The sequence below is a fragment of the Rutilus rutilus genome (assembly GCF_951802725.1).
Source record: "Rutilus rutilus genome assembly, chromosome: 25".
Taxonomy (NCBI): Eukaryota; Metazoa; Chordata; class Actinopteri; order Cypriniformes; family Leuciscidae; genus Rutilus; species Rutilus rutilus.
This window is the reverse complement of record NC_140229.1, coordinates 13,273,803-13,291,527: the sequence shown is the minus strand read 5'-3', so window position 1 is coordinate 13,291,527 and position 17,725 is coordinate 13,273,803. Positions and strand designations below refer to the sequence as shown.

Here is a 17,725-nt window from a genome sequence, read left to right as displayed (position 1 = left end):
CAGATTCCGTCTGACAGAGCGGAGATCCGACCAAACGCACACATAGAGCTCCACAGTGCAGGATCAAAGTGACACAGCTGCTAGAAATTTGAAATACCGACACTAATTACAGCTAAAGCGTGTCATTTTTTCAATGTTAATATCCTTCCTCCTAACCCAGCTTAACATGCAGAGACAACTGTAAGTAAGCCATTTGAAGGTCGATTTCCCTGAAAATTGTAAACATTGTGGCCCATTTCAACACGTACCTGTCCTTTCCTGTTGACACCGATGATTCCAGCTGTGGCTTCGTGGGGTGCCGTCACAAAAATGGTCTCTCCGCTGATTCGGTTCATATAGATGCAGGTGCCCGTTTCCAGGTCATACAGATGAATGTAACCATATTTAGTGATGAGAAATACGACGTCCTGTTTGGAACTGATCTGTGTGATGAGAAATGTTGCATTGCATTGAATTTACATTAGCATTCAAAACTTAAGGGTTTTATGATCACCATATGTCTGCATGTATTTGATCAAAAACACTCTAAAAAGTAATATTTTGAAATATTACTACAATTGATAATTACTTTTCTATTTGATTATATTTTAAAATTTTCAGGAAGGAAGGAAATAATGTCTCATTTAACTGGAAAAGACCAAGAAAGCTCATACCTGCATGGCCACGGGGAAGTCATTTTGCGCTTCTGGAGGGAAGAATACATCCACAGCTTTCTTTGGGAATGGCTGGTTGCCAGTCGGTGGTGTCCCCACTTCAATAATATGAAGCTGCATAGTGAATCCTTTAGTAAATTTCATGTTGTGACGTAATACACACATCTCAAAGTGCTTCAAAAATTATGCAACAGGTTTAAGAGACAAATTCAGCGATCGTCAATAATTAGCTCTGGAAAGTAATTAAATTAGGTGAATGTTGTTCAATAATATTAGTAACATGAACATCTGAAACTAAAACTAGCAAGCTGCATGACCTCTTCCTCAAAAACGGCAGTTAACACCCAAAAAACTGTCCAAACAACTTCCTATTTTTCTTAGACAATCATGTTAGGAATACTGGTAAATTTGGTCATTTATGCGGAGTAAAATGTTTCTAGTTAATGCAATTGAATACTATAAAGACATTTGGCAATGCACCTTTCCTCCTGCCTGACCCCGCACAGCGAAACAGAAGAGAGTGGATTCTTCTGTATTCCCCTCCATTTTGAACTGGCCAAAGGCTGCGGCATGACCCTCGATAGGCTGTGACACCTTCCTGTCAACTGAGTACAGCTGCATGGCACCAACAACTCTGTTTTGCTATAACAAGAAACAGAATAATAGAGAGATTGGGAAAAATGCCTTTTGATTTAATATCCAACATCTGACTGAAAGAAAAACAAAAGAAATGATTAATTAAAATAATAATAATGAAAATAAATACATAAATTACAGAAAAAAGTCATTTATATGAAAAGGAAATAATGAACGCAAGAAATAAAGAATCTCAATGTGAGCATGTGTATGTCTAGAATAGTGTGCATAATTCTAGACCAGAAATCCTGAGTGATTATTTAAAATGATTATGACACCTGAGCAGAAATGCCAATGAGCAGCAGCCACTTCTGCTTGGCATCGGTGCGGTAGTTGATGATTTGACAGCCTGCCAGGCTGGAATGTCTGTCAAACACTTTGACCGGCTGAGAGTCTCCCTCCATGCTCCAATGATAGACAGCGTTATCGGTCACCAGGGCGACCGTGTTAAGAGAGATCCACTTCCAGAAAGTGACATCATCGGTCATGGTGTGGGCTTTCATCTTACTCTTCATCTCGATGTTAAAGATCTGAAGGGTTTTGGCAGCTGAGAGGAACAAAGGAGAAATTTCATTGTAGAAAACATTTTGACTTTTATACACATAACAGCATTTAATTAGATTACAAAAGAAATCAGGGTAGAAATATTGTCAGTCATGGCTGGAAGTGCATCAGGCAAGCCCACCATGACAGCTCATTCAGCAGTTAGACAAATGAAGCCAAGCAAAATCAAAAAGCGAGTGTGGAGAGAATTTGTGAACGGAACGCAATTTAGACATCTCAAATTAAACACCAGAGACTGATTTCATCTTAGCACAAGACATAATGTGTGTTATGGGAAAGGAAAACTTGGCGGGAACTCACCTGATTAACTTCCAACCGATTATTCATAAAAACAAACACTACTCTACGTGGTAAATTACTTTTCGGGTTCCAGTTAATCTGATCTTTGTGTACCGATACAATTAAGACGAGGATTGCAGTATAATGCAAAGATTTTTAAAGTCAACATGAAATGTTTTACTTTTGGTTTCGCTGACAGCTTTTGAGGCAGCCATTAGACCAGGATGTGGAGGCTGAAGGTGAAGTTCACCCAAAAAAATGTTTTTAAACAATGTAAAATGATTGCATTCATTTGAGGAAGGTTATGCACAACAGTAACCCAAAATTATGCCTAAACATTTGGGACTTGTTAACAATTCCCCAGCCTCTGTGACTTAGATGTCAGTAGAATATTAATGTTTCAAATAAGTTTTATTTACTTCTTTACGTTTAATAAAATGTATAAAAATTTTTTTTTAAAAAATAGGAACAGGAATGTGTATTAAGTGTGTATTTTTTTTTTTTACTTCAAACAGCTTGCTGGTCAGATCTATTTTTTCTGTGCTGGCGTTACTATAAGTTGCGATGAAATGGAAGTAGTGTACTAGTGACAGATCTTTTCTTCCACATCCAAGTGAAACAGATTATCGAAAAAGAAAAGTTGGGCAGGGACTTGGTTCTATCCATTGCTTGATTGGATTTTGAGATGTAGGTGTTACACAAAAAAACGGAGTCAGATCTGAATGCAAGCTTGCAAGGTTTAAGGTTAAAGGTTAAAGGTTTAAGTTTTTAAGGTTTAGACAGCCTATGATTGGAAAAAATCTAGCAAACATCATCAGAAGGAAGTCTTATTTTCACAGAAAAGATCTAATTCAATCAAGATTAAAAAAAATATATAAATATGCACAAATTAATCATTCATACCAAAATAAATGCATTTTGAAAATAGATTGATTTCATGTCGACTTTACATTTTCAGTAGAACTTGTGTGAGATCGCAGGCTGATGTTAAGAGGCTGATTGCTGCAGAGGTCAGAATTTACATTATATGCATCGACGGAAGCAAATGAACATGTTTCAGGCCTGTGTGGATATGATTCCTATAATACAACCTAACACTCATCACATGGCAAGGGTGGTAGCGTGAGAATTACAGAGTGAGAAAGGGATAGAAGGGATTTAAATCCACATTTAAGATTGTCTCAACATAATAAGAGGGCAGGAAACAGCACTATAGTCCTAAACACCCTAAACAGAAGAAAACAACAACAACAACAACGTCTCAACATGATAATAAATAGGCCTACATGTCAAGGAGCTCAAATCCTGCTTTTGGACATTTAAGTCAATACAGAGTGTGGTTCCAACCTAGCTCTAAACTGAAAGCCTTAATTGGCTCATATGGTTTGACAAACAAATCGGATTTAATAATAGGGCTGGGCGATTTGGCCTAAAATCAAAATCTCGATTAATTGAACATTTTAACTCGATTACGATTAATGAACGATTATTATTTTTATTTTATTTTTTTTGCCCTCATGGTTCACTGACAAGTTTTTTACAGTAAATATGCTCACATATTACAAGTGAGAGATTTTTGAATGAAGGGTGCATTACTTGATTTTAAAATAATTGAAGGAAACACACACTATCTACTATGATTATTTATTGAACATCAATGTTAAACAACTTAAATTAAAGCACACATTGTCAGTTATTTCTTTCCATCTTCTTGAACTCTTCTCATACTGTGTGGCATTTGTGAACGCTTGTGTTAAAGACATCTGCTTTGCGGAGGCACTTGTTGCTGGGCGCTTGTCAGTCTCTGTTTGATTTTTTTGAGCCATGCACTGTAGGGCTGTTGGAACGAATTCCGAAATTCGAATATAATTCGAATATTAAAAAAATCAATACTATTCGAATGCTTAAGTTCCTATTCGAATATTGCTTTTTTAATGTTTTTTTTTTTTTTTTTTTTTTTGCAATCTTGCCTTTCTCGCCGCCTTGGTTTACACGCATGTGAAAATTAAATGCTTTTGTTTCTTTTGATGAATAAAGTTTTTGAATCGTAACACAATTGTGCACGTTATCCACGCTGTATCATCATAACATTACTGTAAAAAATCGCGGAGAGCAATGTCTCCACCACGGAAACGGAGATCACCACTCCTGACAATTTGATTCACAGTCGGACAGTCCACACTACAACGCGAAAACGGCGTTTTCAAATGTATCCACTTTGGAGTGCGTTTTCATTAATTAAAACGCCAAACCGGAGAGAAAAATATACGTTATTTTTTATGACAACGCTACACCCTGACTGACAAGCTAGACGATCTCTCCGAGGAACCGCCGCTAAAACAGGCAAGAATTACTTATTTTCTGCCTCTCTCCTCGTCACGGGGCTTACCAGCTGTTCGCCAAAAGGCAATAACAGACAAACTGACACGATGAAGATATGAGACCGATCAACATCACGCATTGGCATTGGCGATCCATAAGACTGTAATGTCGTAAATATTAATAATAGGATGAATTTGAGCATTTAATATTTGAATATTATTCGAATATTAAATAAAATAAGGAATGGAATTCGAATAGTATTATAGAGGAAGATTGACAGCCCTAATGCACTGTTCATAATCAGTAACGTGATTGTGCTCCAAGTGCTGGAACAAATTGGTGGTGTTACCTTTGGACGTCGAAACTGTTTTTCTACAGTGTCTACATCTGACTTCATTTTGTTCGATGTCATCCTTACTGAAGCCAAAATGTCTCCAAATGACAGAGACTGCGTTTTTTTTTTGGTACAAGCTGCTCTTGTTGCTCAGGTCAGTTGTCTCAGTGATTAAGCTCTCCATGCTCGACATGTCGGCGGAATAACGTACTGTAAGGGAGCGGGGTCACGTGACTCCACACGCGGTAGTGTTTTAAAGGGAAAGTAATCGAAATAATCGACCTGGGAAAATTTGATCGATTATAGGTTCTGAATGTCGATTTCGATTACTTTTCGATTAATCGCCCAGCCCTATTTAATAATATTCCAAATTTGGAGAGTCAGTCCTGAAGATCAGCAAATCAGATTTATATGCAGTGTGAACAAAGGTCAAAATCAAAACTGTGCAAGTCTAGATCATTTCAGGTTAAATATTGCTCAGGAAATGTGCTGGTTGATTCGTACATGATATTGTGAATCCAAAATAGGCTAATAAAATGGTCTGAAGCCACAAACAAACAATCAATTTAAAGCTAATCTAATTTGAAACGGCAACCGACTGTTTTGGCACTGAAATGTCAGCCATTCACTGCTCTTTTTTTCTTCTACTGAAAAGTCAAAGCAAACAGGTTTGATGCTACAGAACATTTTATTTATTATGCCGTTTTACCAATTAACTTCACTTAATGTATCAGTTACAGTTAATAACATGCTAAGAATTAGAGAGATGACTATGAAATAGCCATTTGCACAGTATGACAACTCTACAGAGGCTCTAAGCTTAGTGCTAAAAGCTATTGATATTTATTCATAGCTATAGATATAACATCAACCATGACACTGATACAGTGTTAGTCACACAATTGCTACCTAAACACAAGCTGCATAGTGATTATAACCTAATGGACTATGGACTACCACAAGAACCATAAAACTATGAGGCTACCTTTACCCAGGTTCATTTATATGGACTTAAGACATTTGATGTTAAGATTACATAGTGAGGGTGGAGGAAAGGACTCAATATGGCAAGCATTTAAGAAATATATAATCATTGAAATTAAATAAACAGAAAAGCACATGTATGCCCAACAATATTTCAGACCCCAGGAAGAGAAACTGGATTACTTATGTCTACAGAAATCAACATGATGTGAAAATTCAAGCTATGAATTTTGTGAAAGTCGAATCCTGTTTAGCCGAATTGGGTTAATTATGTGGTATATTGTTGGCTAAACAGTCTTTATCTATGTAAACATTATCAGAGAAATGCCACGACATGTTTGCCTTCCACACAGCTTGAATTTGCATGGAGCCCAAGTCCGAACTTTGAGGCACACCTCTCCAATTTACAACGCCAATATTGTTGATTTTCAAACTGCCGTTGTTCTCATAACACATTCACTACATCAAAATATTTTAACTTCTAAAGTGTATATGAACAATGTGTATGCATATCCTAAAACATTATTTAATAAATTTTCTGGCTTGAAGTGGAGGCTCTAGAAACACCTACACAAGGTTAAGCAATGAGGCCAAACAACTCTACATGACGTTTATTTTAGAAACAGGATTATAACTTTCACAAATCATTGTACTAAAATATTAACTCACCGTCTGCATACACATGAGAAAGCAGCAACAAAAAAGGAAACAAAACAAAAAGACAAAGCAATTATGGCTGCATGACAAAAAATACACAACATATCATGTTACTGTAGGCTAAGATGTAGACTACAATGAGGAAAATGCAAAAACATTTGCTCCAGAAATTGTTCTAGTATAATTTAAACTAAAAAGAAACTCTGTGTTAATGAATGAAGCTAAGAAAACAACATACTTAAGTTCTAGTTTAAAAAACAATTGGTTTGGATCGATTCTATGATTCAGTTCAGCTAAAAATGCAGTAGTTATTACAATTAGGTTAATATGGGTATCTGTGGCTCTAATAATCTACATCTCCTACCTTTAAGCGCAATGACTTTGCTTGCAGGGTTCATGATGGCGCTGTCTGCAGAGATGGGCCTGCGGATGGGGGTGTTTGGGTCCGCCATGTCGATGATCACCACCTGTGCCTGTTCTCCGACCTTCTCCCGGATACAGATGAATTTATCCGATTCCATCGTCAGGGTGCTGAACCCGATGTTGGCCGGGTTGATCCCCAAATTTTGGAGCTAGGAAATTTCATTTTTTATTAGTTTAATTTAATTTGATTGAAAACATAATACACAAAAAGGAATATATAGCCTATATAACATTGTGATTTATGATGACAATTCCCATTTTAAAAGTGTATACAAACAAGAACATATCCTTTTCAAGAGCCATGCATGAAATCATCACACATGGGGATTATGTTACATTATATCATGTTTCACTCTGACCCTGTGAATTATTACAAGAATTGATCTTTAAGGAAAAATCAATGACTGTGTACCCCACACTACTGACTGAAAAGGAATCAAGGCATAATTTACAAGGGGCACAAACACACCAAAGAACTTTTGTCCTTTTTGTTAACAAGATTAACAATAATTTTTCACACACAAAAAAGGCATAGGACCAGCAAAACCTCCCTTTCCCCACTCCACTTAGCCAAACACATGGATTCACTGTCTGAAAAGGCCTTGAGGAATTTATCTCAGGGACACACAAAGAACAGATACAAGAAACCGATACATTGGTTAACTAAGTCACCTTATCATATGCAGTGAATTATTTTTTTTATATTACTGTAAAATCGTCCAATTTATGTTTTTTGCACCTAAAAACTTTGAATTAATGTATAATTTACAGAGAAAAACAGTAAACGGACATTCTCAGAAGTCCCTTCATTTATTGGAAAATTGTTGCGAATCGCAAGAGTCACTAACAGGCCGACCTTTTTACAACCACACAGCTACGCATCTGGAAAGATCAGAAGAGGAGAGACAAAAACACTTCAATTATCCAATAGAGCACTTGAACATCCAGAGTTTCCGTCAATTACCTCAGATACAAAAACAGCAGGTCAGACTTTTTCTCGTGCTCAACAGATAAAGCAAGACAACATCAAATTACATCGAACACTGGTACATCTTGCTGATTATAGACCTATCACCAAATAAATGCACATAATAGTTAAGGTCAAGTAATCACGTTTTAATGTCAGCTTTTAAAGGCTTATGGCCAATGGTTTTAATTTGATCAGCTATCAAGTGATTAATATCAGTGGCATCTCTACCCAATAACTTCCTGTAGGGCCACATAGGGAACATACCAGGTAATACTCAACATCGATAAGGAACTCATATCCGCTAACAAAACATGTTTCAAAGAGGGTTTCAAGCTATTAAAGAGACACTATCTCAGCTCATAACTAATAGAACTAAACCAACCATGACGAGACTCAGGTCTCAGTCAATTAGAGACAAAAATAAAAAGTCAGTGGGACGCCAGCTTAGCAGCACCACACCAGCTGCCTTAGAAGTCTGAGTCACCAAAGGCTCAGTCAGAAAGACTGACCCTGAGATCGATGGAGAATAAGATCTGCACTTGCACTCAGAGAAGCAGTGTGATCTGCACACTAATAAATGCTGATCTTTTCTTGTAAATTAGTCTAATTCTAACTTGTCTGTCTTAGACAGCATGATTCACACCATGTGACTAAGCACCACATGTAGACGAGAAAATGCAGAGACATCAAATCTGAAGAGACTTACGTTTGAAATGGGTTCAGAGAGGAGCAGAGGAGGAGGATTTAGTGTAGGAGACATCTTGACTTCAGGCATTTTCAACTAAACTGACAGCTGCTTCTGAAACGACTCTTCTCATATCAAGTCAGACGGCCAAAAGGGTGAAGTTGTAACTTTATTTCTGATGAGCAGACAAAACCAAGCCTTGGTTTTAATCAGCCGCCAGACAGATCTCGAATACCAGTAAGCTCAAACAGAGGTGGCAGTTGAGTTTGAGACGCAGACGTATCGCCAATCGCGATTCTAATGTTCGAAACCTTGCGCCAGCTGCCGGCACGTTGAATTACGGAGATCAGAGCTGACAGCTGGACACACAGGGATGAGAATCCGTGGTCTTATGTAACATCACTTAGAGTATTCAATGAAAAACTGTGACACAAATGAACCGTGACGCTGTACAGGAGGAGAGCCCTCTGTGACATTAACAAAGCTTTCAATGGTTAGTTATTTGCCAATAGTGCCGCTATGCTCCCAAGACTATTTGTTGTGTCTAAAATCCACTTGTTTTTGCTTTGCATTTTGGGCTGATAACAGCATAACTGAATTAGGGCTGGGCGATATGGACCAAAAGTCATATCCCGATATATTTAGGCTGAATATCGATATACGATATATATCCCGATATTTTTTCTGCAAAGTGAGAGCAAATGTTCAGTCAAAGTCAAAGCCAAACATGACGTCACAAGTAGTTTTATTGAAACCAGCTATTTCAGTGAACAGTTGCAAAATCAAATTAATAAATTATAAACAGGTTTCTTTACCTTAGGGCTGCACCGATTATGACAAAAATCATAATTGCCAATTATTCCCTTGGAATTGTAATTGTGATTTATTAATTATGATTATCAAAGTTTACATTGAATATATATAAAAAAAATTGTGTAAACATGTTATAATTTGCTTATATATAGCCTACATATATATAGGCAAATTATAACACGTTTACACAAAATTTAACACACACACACACACACACACACACACAAGTACTGTCCCCCTTTACTTAACATAAATTGTAAAAATATGACTAGTAAAGACTAGTAGGCTACTAATAAATAAACAGTAGGCCTATGCTAAAGCTATTAAATAGCAGACCCAAACTAGTTTTTGTTTATACAATGTGGTATGAGCCACTACAGTCATTTAAAAATATAAAAAATAACACAAAGAAAAATAAAGTAAACGACAGTTACCATGGTGAATACACAATATTAACAATAACTGTTAATGAAACATGGAAACTGCTCAGGTGAATAGAATGAAAATCATACCAGCATTACTTTTATTTCGTGTAATTTACAACGTAACGGCGTTGCATGCTCGTATAGTTTCTTTTGCACTTAATATAGCCTACAGTGAAGCGATACACAGCGCGCGCGCCGCCGCATTTGCGCGTGCAATTGAAGAGTGTGCGCTCCGAGCACAGTATAACGGCTGACAGGACAAGAAAGTCCGTGTTTCTGAGGTGAAAAACTTTATTTCAGCGTACACTTATGTCACTGCCTGTTAGTTCCTATTGTGCTGGGTTTTCTGAAGTAGTCATGATTCGCCTCTCATAACACAACATGCTCTAAACACGCGCGCAGAGTGGAAGGAGGGGCGGACTATTTGAAAATTTGAACTATATCGATATATGCGATATGGTCTAATTCCATATCGCATTTCAAAATATATCGATATATTTTTTATATCGATATATCGCCCAGCCCTAAACTGAATTAAAGATGACTTGAAAATACAAGGACAAATTTGTCAAATGTTATTATTAATGCAGTATTATTTACATAAAGTTATGCGACTACAAAGTCTATTATATGGCTTTGGAAAACTTGGAATATAGTGCAATATTTGTTTGGACTACACTTAAGGTAGTTTTATGATCATTTTTCAAGTACTTTTTGGAACTTTGACAACCCCTTATCCCAACCCACTTTTGAATTATATGAAATAAAACCGAGTGAACCTAAACCAGAACTTCTCCTTTTGTGTTCTACAGAAGAAAGAACGTCATAGGGGTTTAAGAAATCATGAGGGTGAGTAAACAATACAATTTTTGTCTGAACAAAGCCAAATTACAAGCACTTTGGATATCTAATACAGAGGTTGTACACAAAATAATAAACCTTACTGACTGATAATTATTGTGAAGGGCAGCAAAGACTTGGAGTTTTGTTCTTTAAGTTGCTAAATACTAAATTACTAAACTAAGTAACTAAATATTAACACATACTAGAGTCAGTTGCCTTTAGCCAGCAATGAAATGCTGTATCTATGTCTCCTGCTGTAGTTCTTCGGCCTTATCAAAGAACAAGGATGAACAGGAAATACATTTTCTAGGAAGAGCTCAACGGAATTAGCAGCAACATTTATCAATGGGTAACGGACGCTGACACACCCGAAGCAACACCCACATTCCTTTGTCATGTGGCACAGAAAGCCACATCATCACTAGCTACTAAGCAAGAATTATGAAATGAAAAAATTTAATAAAAATAAAACCAAATTATATAAAATATATATATTTTTAAATATATTAAATAAGCTATTTTCATGGCAGTTAAAAATTAGGTACAAATCATTATTACATATTTAAAAAAGGACATAAGGGATAAACAGAACATTTATAAAAAAAATATTATTTGAATTTACATGCAAAAATAAAAAAATAAAAAATTGTAAATACAAAATATTGCTACTGAGAGAACTGTAGCCTGCTCACGAACATTTCTGTGACCTTTCTTACTGCATTTCAAAGATGACATCACACATGATGACATCACTGCTGAGCAGGCGGTGCTGATTGGCTGAGGGGAAGCTCTGCCATTCCAAGCTCTCATAACGCAATGAGAGACTGTGAAGCAAACGTAAGTGAAAGAGCACTCTCTGCTGTAGCGTCAGCCTTAGGCCAAGCGTGATTCATCCACAGCATGTACCTGCTGTTTGCTTCAGTGTCGTCACAGACATGCCCAGAAACTAACCCTCTTTCCCATTAGGTAGTTCATCACTGTCCAGCCTCCAAGAACATGCTGCGTAGCTCGAGAAACGGCTATTCGAAAATAGCTGGCCAGTCCCTTCCACAGAAATCTCTGGTATGTGCATGGATGCGATATTGATTTTATCCTGGCAAGGAATTTAAATCAATAATTGCTAGGTGGTACAAGGAAAGCTGCTCTTTTTGTACCAGAAATAATTCAGTTCAGAGAAAGATATTGAAGGTGACTATTCATTTTAAACATATTAAGTCAGATATGCGCAGGATCTGATATACACTACAGGTCAAAAGTTTGGACATGCATACTCTGTTTATTAATTCCTAGAATAACACACTATTATTTGATCTTGTATCCAACTTGACAATGAAAAATAAATCATTTAAAGCATTTGAGCTAGTGCTGCACGATTAATCATACCGCAGTCGCAATCGCGATGTCAAGCCTACGCGATGATATGACGCAAAATGCTGCGATTTTTTATTAAATAAACAAATTAGCGCTGTTAACGCAATTAACGCAGCATCTGTTCATTTTTGGCATCCTTTGGCTAGTGTTACATGATCCCGCTCTTATTCATGCAAATGCTTTTAAACCATTCATGCGCGATAAGACAAAAAAGAACGCGCTGCCTGTGACACAAAGACTTGCGCTAATATCGTGCGCGCGCACAAAACAGCATGCCAGAATACAGTTCTCTTCCGAGCTTGAACATACAATAACACACAATTATGCCAAAATGTCTTTTTGTCGATTATCTTCATAACATAAGAGTAGTCTTATGATGAACGTGAAGAGTTGTGACTCGTGAGAGAATGAGGCGCGTGTGACATCTGCGTCTCTGTCAGCAGCGGCTGGTCTTAAAGGGACAGTACACAGTAGCCACTAAATATATCTGTCGCTAAAGTTAATCAAAGAACAAAGGGAACAGAAAAACACTCACTGCTCTTGACTAAAGAACTTTTTTCTTTAGGCAGATTATCACTAATCTGTGTGCATTTATTTTCCTTGAGAACCAAGCAGGTTGACTCATGATCAATTATCGCAATATGACATTTTCCCCAAATCGTGCAGCCCTAATTTGAGCATAAACTTTTCAAATGATTAGATGAAATTTCAATCAAGTGTGTTTACAGCATGGTAAACTGAACTCAAATAGTTTGCAATGGCATGTGTTCACTGACATAGAAAACCAAATGGAATTATCAAGCGTTTTTTTTTAAAGCATTGACAATCTCTCCCCTCTCTGCTGGTGTATAATTGACTTCCCATTTTAGACTGTTTATTTTACAGTGGTTAGATAAAGATCAGTACTGTGAACTTTACCAGTGAGTTAGCAAACTAAAGACAACATACGAGAGATGATGGTATGAACAACAGATAAAGAAAGAGACGGACGTTAGCCGAATCATGCCAGCTTGTACATCGAGATTTCTTCAAACAAAAAATTCAGATGCAAAGAATGCGTTTTTCCATTCTTTGTCTATGTGAACAATATATTTGGACAAAGTAACATGGCAAGTATGCATGCAGCTACACCTACATTGAGCCAACTTGCATAACATGGTCCCATTAGGACATTAAACTTGCCTCCCCGCTGGCACTTTCACTGGCCATCACCAGTGTGGCATTCCACATTAAACCTTAAGAACAACCACAGACACTTGACTTAAAGTTAAGGTTAACTTGAGCGGTTGCTCTGTTATGCTGACCTAGACTACTTTTGAAGTGTTCATGCTTTTAGCACATTTTGATGGCCGAGCTTTGCTTTCACAAATCAGGGCAAGTGAGAGAAACGTGTAAAACTTGAAGTGTCAAGAGCTTCTTTGGGTTTGAGCAGATAAATTCAGCACGTCATTTAAAATCATGACTTTTTAAAGCTGTCAGCACATTTTTTTCCCTCCAACCTCCTGTGCTCATTTAGCCCCTTTCCTTGACCATCCAGGGAAATATGGCGCCTTGCTCAGCACAAACCCCTTGTGCCTTATGATAGCAGGAGGCTCGGGGAAGGATACACAATATGCTGAGGCTTGCACAACACTGCCATCGTCCTCCATAACAGGAAGCTGGGACCCATTGTGTAGAAAGCTAAATCAACATATTAAGAGCTGTGACCATATGACCAAAGGTGACATGTGACCAGCCTAGCAGGTTCATTCTGGACAGCAGAGCGGGAAGTGAACGGGAAAGGGAATAGAAGGAATGAATCCTCTCCGCAAAGAAATCCGAGTTCAGCCAGTGCTGAGCAGTTCAAAATGGATAATGGATCTCCAGCTACATGAGACAGTCATGTGTGATCAGCAGGGTAGAGTTCAAAGATCAAATGCATTCAACAAGACTTTAAGGTAACGTATTAAACAGCATCACATAAATCACACGAAATCCATCTGAAGATCACCTGACTTGCCCCCGTATAATGCTTATGTTACTCTTAAAACCAGAGTAATTTACTCAGGTGATCTGCATTAAAATCAACGCACTACAGGTTATGAGAAACAACTAGGCTAACTTTCTGCATTGCATTTTGATCATTCAATGAATTAAGGATTTTATACATTGCATTCGATTGTAACAGTCATTGCCTGGTTTTTAGTTTGCATTGCTTAGGTAAGGCAATTGCAAAGAGATAACATCTAACATATAGTCCTACTGCCCTTGTATAGATGAAATCATCTGGTAGTAAACTATGTTCGCATTTAAACTGCAGGACTTGAAGCCCAATTCCGACTTATTGCCTATATTCGATTTTTTTGAAGACCAGCTTACATCTTTTAAAAGTGACCCATATCCGATATCTGCATTTAGACTATACACTTGGCGAAACAACCCAAGGTAGACATACTGACCCGAAAAATCTTAGGCCAGAAAGGAAGTAAAAATGGCACAATTTGTAATGGATGCAGACGAAATGATAATACAAGCTTTTGCTCTCCGCACCATCTAAAAAGGTCGGCAAAACATTGGTCACTTAAGGCAAAAAAAAAAAAAAAGAGGAGAGCCCTTGTTGCAGCCTGAACATTGAAAAGAGTCATGTGATCGCAGTCGGGGTCCACCTGATGTACGACTCGTATTGACGGGAATATCCGATCGGTCCGCTTACACGGCAGACACAAATGCACGTATCCGATTCATATCAGATTGATTCCCACATATGAACGAGGCTTGAAGCTGATTGGAGGATATCAGAATCCATGTGCTTTTTCCTGCTTACCATTTGGTCATATCCGATCCGTGCCACATTGGAGGAAAAAAAAATTGGAATTGGGTCACTTGAACCATGTAATGTAAATGAGGCCTCAAAAATTTATACGGAAAATGTCAGTTTCGGTGACTAGACATCAGTTCTGCAAACATTAACATACCAATCATTATACTTTTAATATAACTGTGCCTCAGATTTCAGCAAACCGAAATAAGCAGCTCTACGATTCGGACTACATGAGCAGGTTTTGTCTTTATGAAACTGATCCTATTCCTACTGACTCCTGTTGTACTCTTACCACTTCACTGGAAAAGTGCTGTTCCACATTTGCATTTCATGAAGTAAAAATTCCACCTGAGGACTTCAGGCTCTTTTTGGTCCATTATGCTCTTTGTTTTTTTACACTACTCAGTACTCACCTTACAATCAGTATCCCAAAATCTGACAGGATATATAGAATGGCATGCATTTCAATCTGTCCGCCCGCAATCAAAATCCTGTTTGGTGCCAGTTGGATACTACAATTGTATTTGAGAATGAGAATTAAACTAAATAATCAGTCAATAGCCAAAGTTTGCCACATTAATGACATCTAATCGTATCTAAACGGGTGGTTCTCATCCAAAATAAGCTGTGATGTGGACCAGACCTACACAAAACTATGACAAAATGACACACACAGACTGTTACAGGCCTGACACTGTGCAAATATGACGTTAAACAATATCTAATTGATCTAGCAGTAGGATTGTTGGTCATAATATGACCTATGTCAAGGACACAGAAGCAATACATATAAAAATAAATAAATAAATACACTCAAACCGAGACAATGGGTAAAGTTGCATTACAAGTATAATTAGTGACCAAAATGAGTAACACCAATTCATTAACTGACTGAGACTAAGGGACTGAGAGCCTCAACTGAGATAGTATAAACAGATAAGTGACAGCAAAGCAATGTATGATTTCATTGCAAAATAATGAACGGTTGCAGAGGCATCATGGGACCACACACACGTCTATAGGTGGGGCACTTAACACCTGCTACCAGGTAATCTCGACACCTCAAACATAAACCTGTCTTATTACATTATAATAGGCCAGGGAACCGTGTATAAAACAAGACAGATCATATACAGTGATTCATTTCAACAAATAAAAGAGTCTGTTTATTTTAAGTTTTCCTCAGTAGATGTTTATATATATATATATATATATATATATATATATATATATATATATATATATATATACACACACACACACTAAACACATACACACACACACACACACACACACACACAAGGACACAACCAGAGGCTAAGACAGCTGACTAGTGTAGATAAGCCCTGTGACTGCAAATCTCAATATATTCTCAATACAATCACTTTAATCTTCCTGCCATAAATCATTTCCAAGCTACGTTATAGTTTCAATACACTAAATTCGCCAAACCCCTGTGAATGTTCGAAGAATTATGACCAAAAAGGATGTCTGGGAAGGCAGATCACTAGATTGATTGTGTGTGTGTGTGTGTGTCACAGTATTTAATATTCAGCTGGATAACACCGACCGTAGCTAAGCTAACTCCCTTGCTACTTACTACAGCTACTGGTGGGAGGTCATATTCATCAGGGAATGGGTTACTACGTCTGTTCATTTAAAAAAAAAAAAAAACACACACTGACGTTTTCACTACAATCGCATACTAAAATAAACGAGACCCTCATTTTAAGATATATCAAAGTCCTTACCTGCAGGTGCTCCTGGAATCTGATGGGCAGGATTTGAGCCATGATGATGGTGGTTTCTGTTCGCTTTCCTCTCTAATTCCTGCTATTATTTCTGCCTAATCTAAACTACTCCAGAGCCGAGAATGAATGGAGGTGGTCTTGTGTATTTTGGGGGGGCAGATGAACCGGGAATGTGTTAGGTTTCTCTAGTCGCCCGTTGAATGTAAATGAGGCGCTTCAACTCCAGAATGTCAACCGCCGCTGAGAGGAACTCTAGAAACCTGCAATGGCGGCGGAACCCGTCCGGTGGAGAAACGCACCGGAAAGAGACGTAGATCTCAATGGAGGCGGAGGGATACGAGCACTGCGGAGAAGAGGGATTTTAGTTTGTTTGACTATAAAATGTTAGTAATATACACGTAGGGATATTGTGAATGTGTTATACGTATTTTTTTTTAACATGGGAGAACTTAATAAGATAAGTTTGAGCGTAAAGGCTGAGGGTACTAGTTCTTTGCGAATCGCCCTTTGCTTTTTGCCACATCATTCGTCCTCGTGAATTGACGTCAGTTCCGATATTATTTCTTATGTTTTATTTGTATATTACAGGCAGGGGCGTTTTTCTATGGTTTCATCAGTACTGGGGAACGGTAGCCTACTTAAAGTGTTTGCGTGTATTTAGTAATGTTTTGACAGTCTTTTGGTATGAAAATGCAGTACAGAGTCCGTTTTCAATGCAGGTGTTGAACTTAATAAAGATATTCTTCATCGCAGGCCATTTAACAGTATGATTCATTGGCAGGTTTGTAAATAAATCGCTATTTTTGTTCTTTGTGTTCAACGTATCTCATGTTTTGCTGAGTGTAAACCCACTCCGAACGATTCAGTGTACGAGATATTGTCCGAATCATTCAAACTGAATGGCGCTGTTTCTGTTTGCCGAATTGACCAAAATTATAGAAAAGAACCGACTCAAGAGAATGATTCATTTGCTAATCGGGTGGCGCTAGTTTTAGAAAATTAGGTTGGAGAACATGTTTTATTTACTTGACTCTGCCAAGATTATATTTATTATTTGTAATATGTGCATTTGTTTTTGCAAGTGTAAGCATATAAAAACAGCATATTAGTTCAAATACTGAATCAATTAATTGAAAAATGTGTACATTATATATATATATAATCACACACAATTGTTCATTAATCTACCATAAATTTGCATAGAAAATGTGCAAT

General features: G+C 37.5%; 1 protein-coding gene across 2 annotated transcripts in view; it reads right to left on the bottom strand.

Moving 5' to 3' along the window:
- cltca (clathrin, heavy chain a (Hc)) overlaps positions 1-16,801 on the bottom strand; it is a 37,683-nt gene extending 20,882 nt beyond the window's left edge. The window contains exons 1-6 of one of the 2 annotated variants that reach the window (XM_084400808.1): positions 16,511-16,801; positions 6,794-7,001; positions 1,568-1,836; positions 1,134-1,295; positions 654-767; positions 249-422 (exon numbers count right to left, since the gene is read on the bottom strand). In XM_084400808.1, the coding sequence (XP_084256934.1) occupies positions 249-422; positions 654-767; positions 1,134-1,295; positions 1,568-1,836; positions 6,794-7,001; positions 16,511-16,552 (969 nt within the window). In that variant the 5' untranslated portion in view covers positions 16,553-16,801. Of the gene's footprint in view, positions 1-248; positions 423-653; positions 768-1,133; positions 1,296-1,567; positions 1,837-6,793; positions 7,002-8,528; positions 8,683-16,510 lie in introns of those variants that run through there. The other variant, XM_084400807.1, reaches the window with a different exon arrangement.
- Positions 16,802-17,725: the final 924 nt, after the last annotated feature.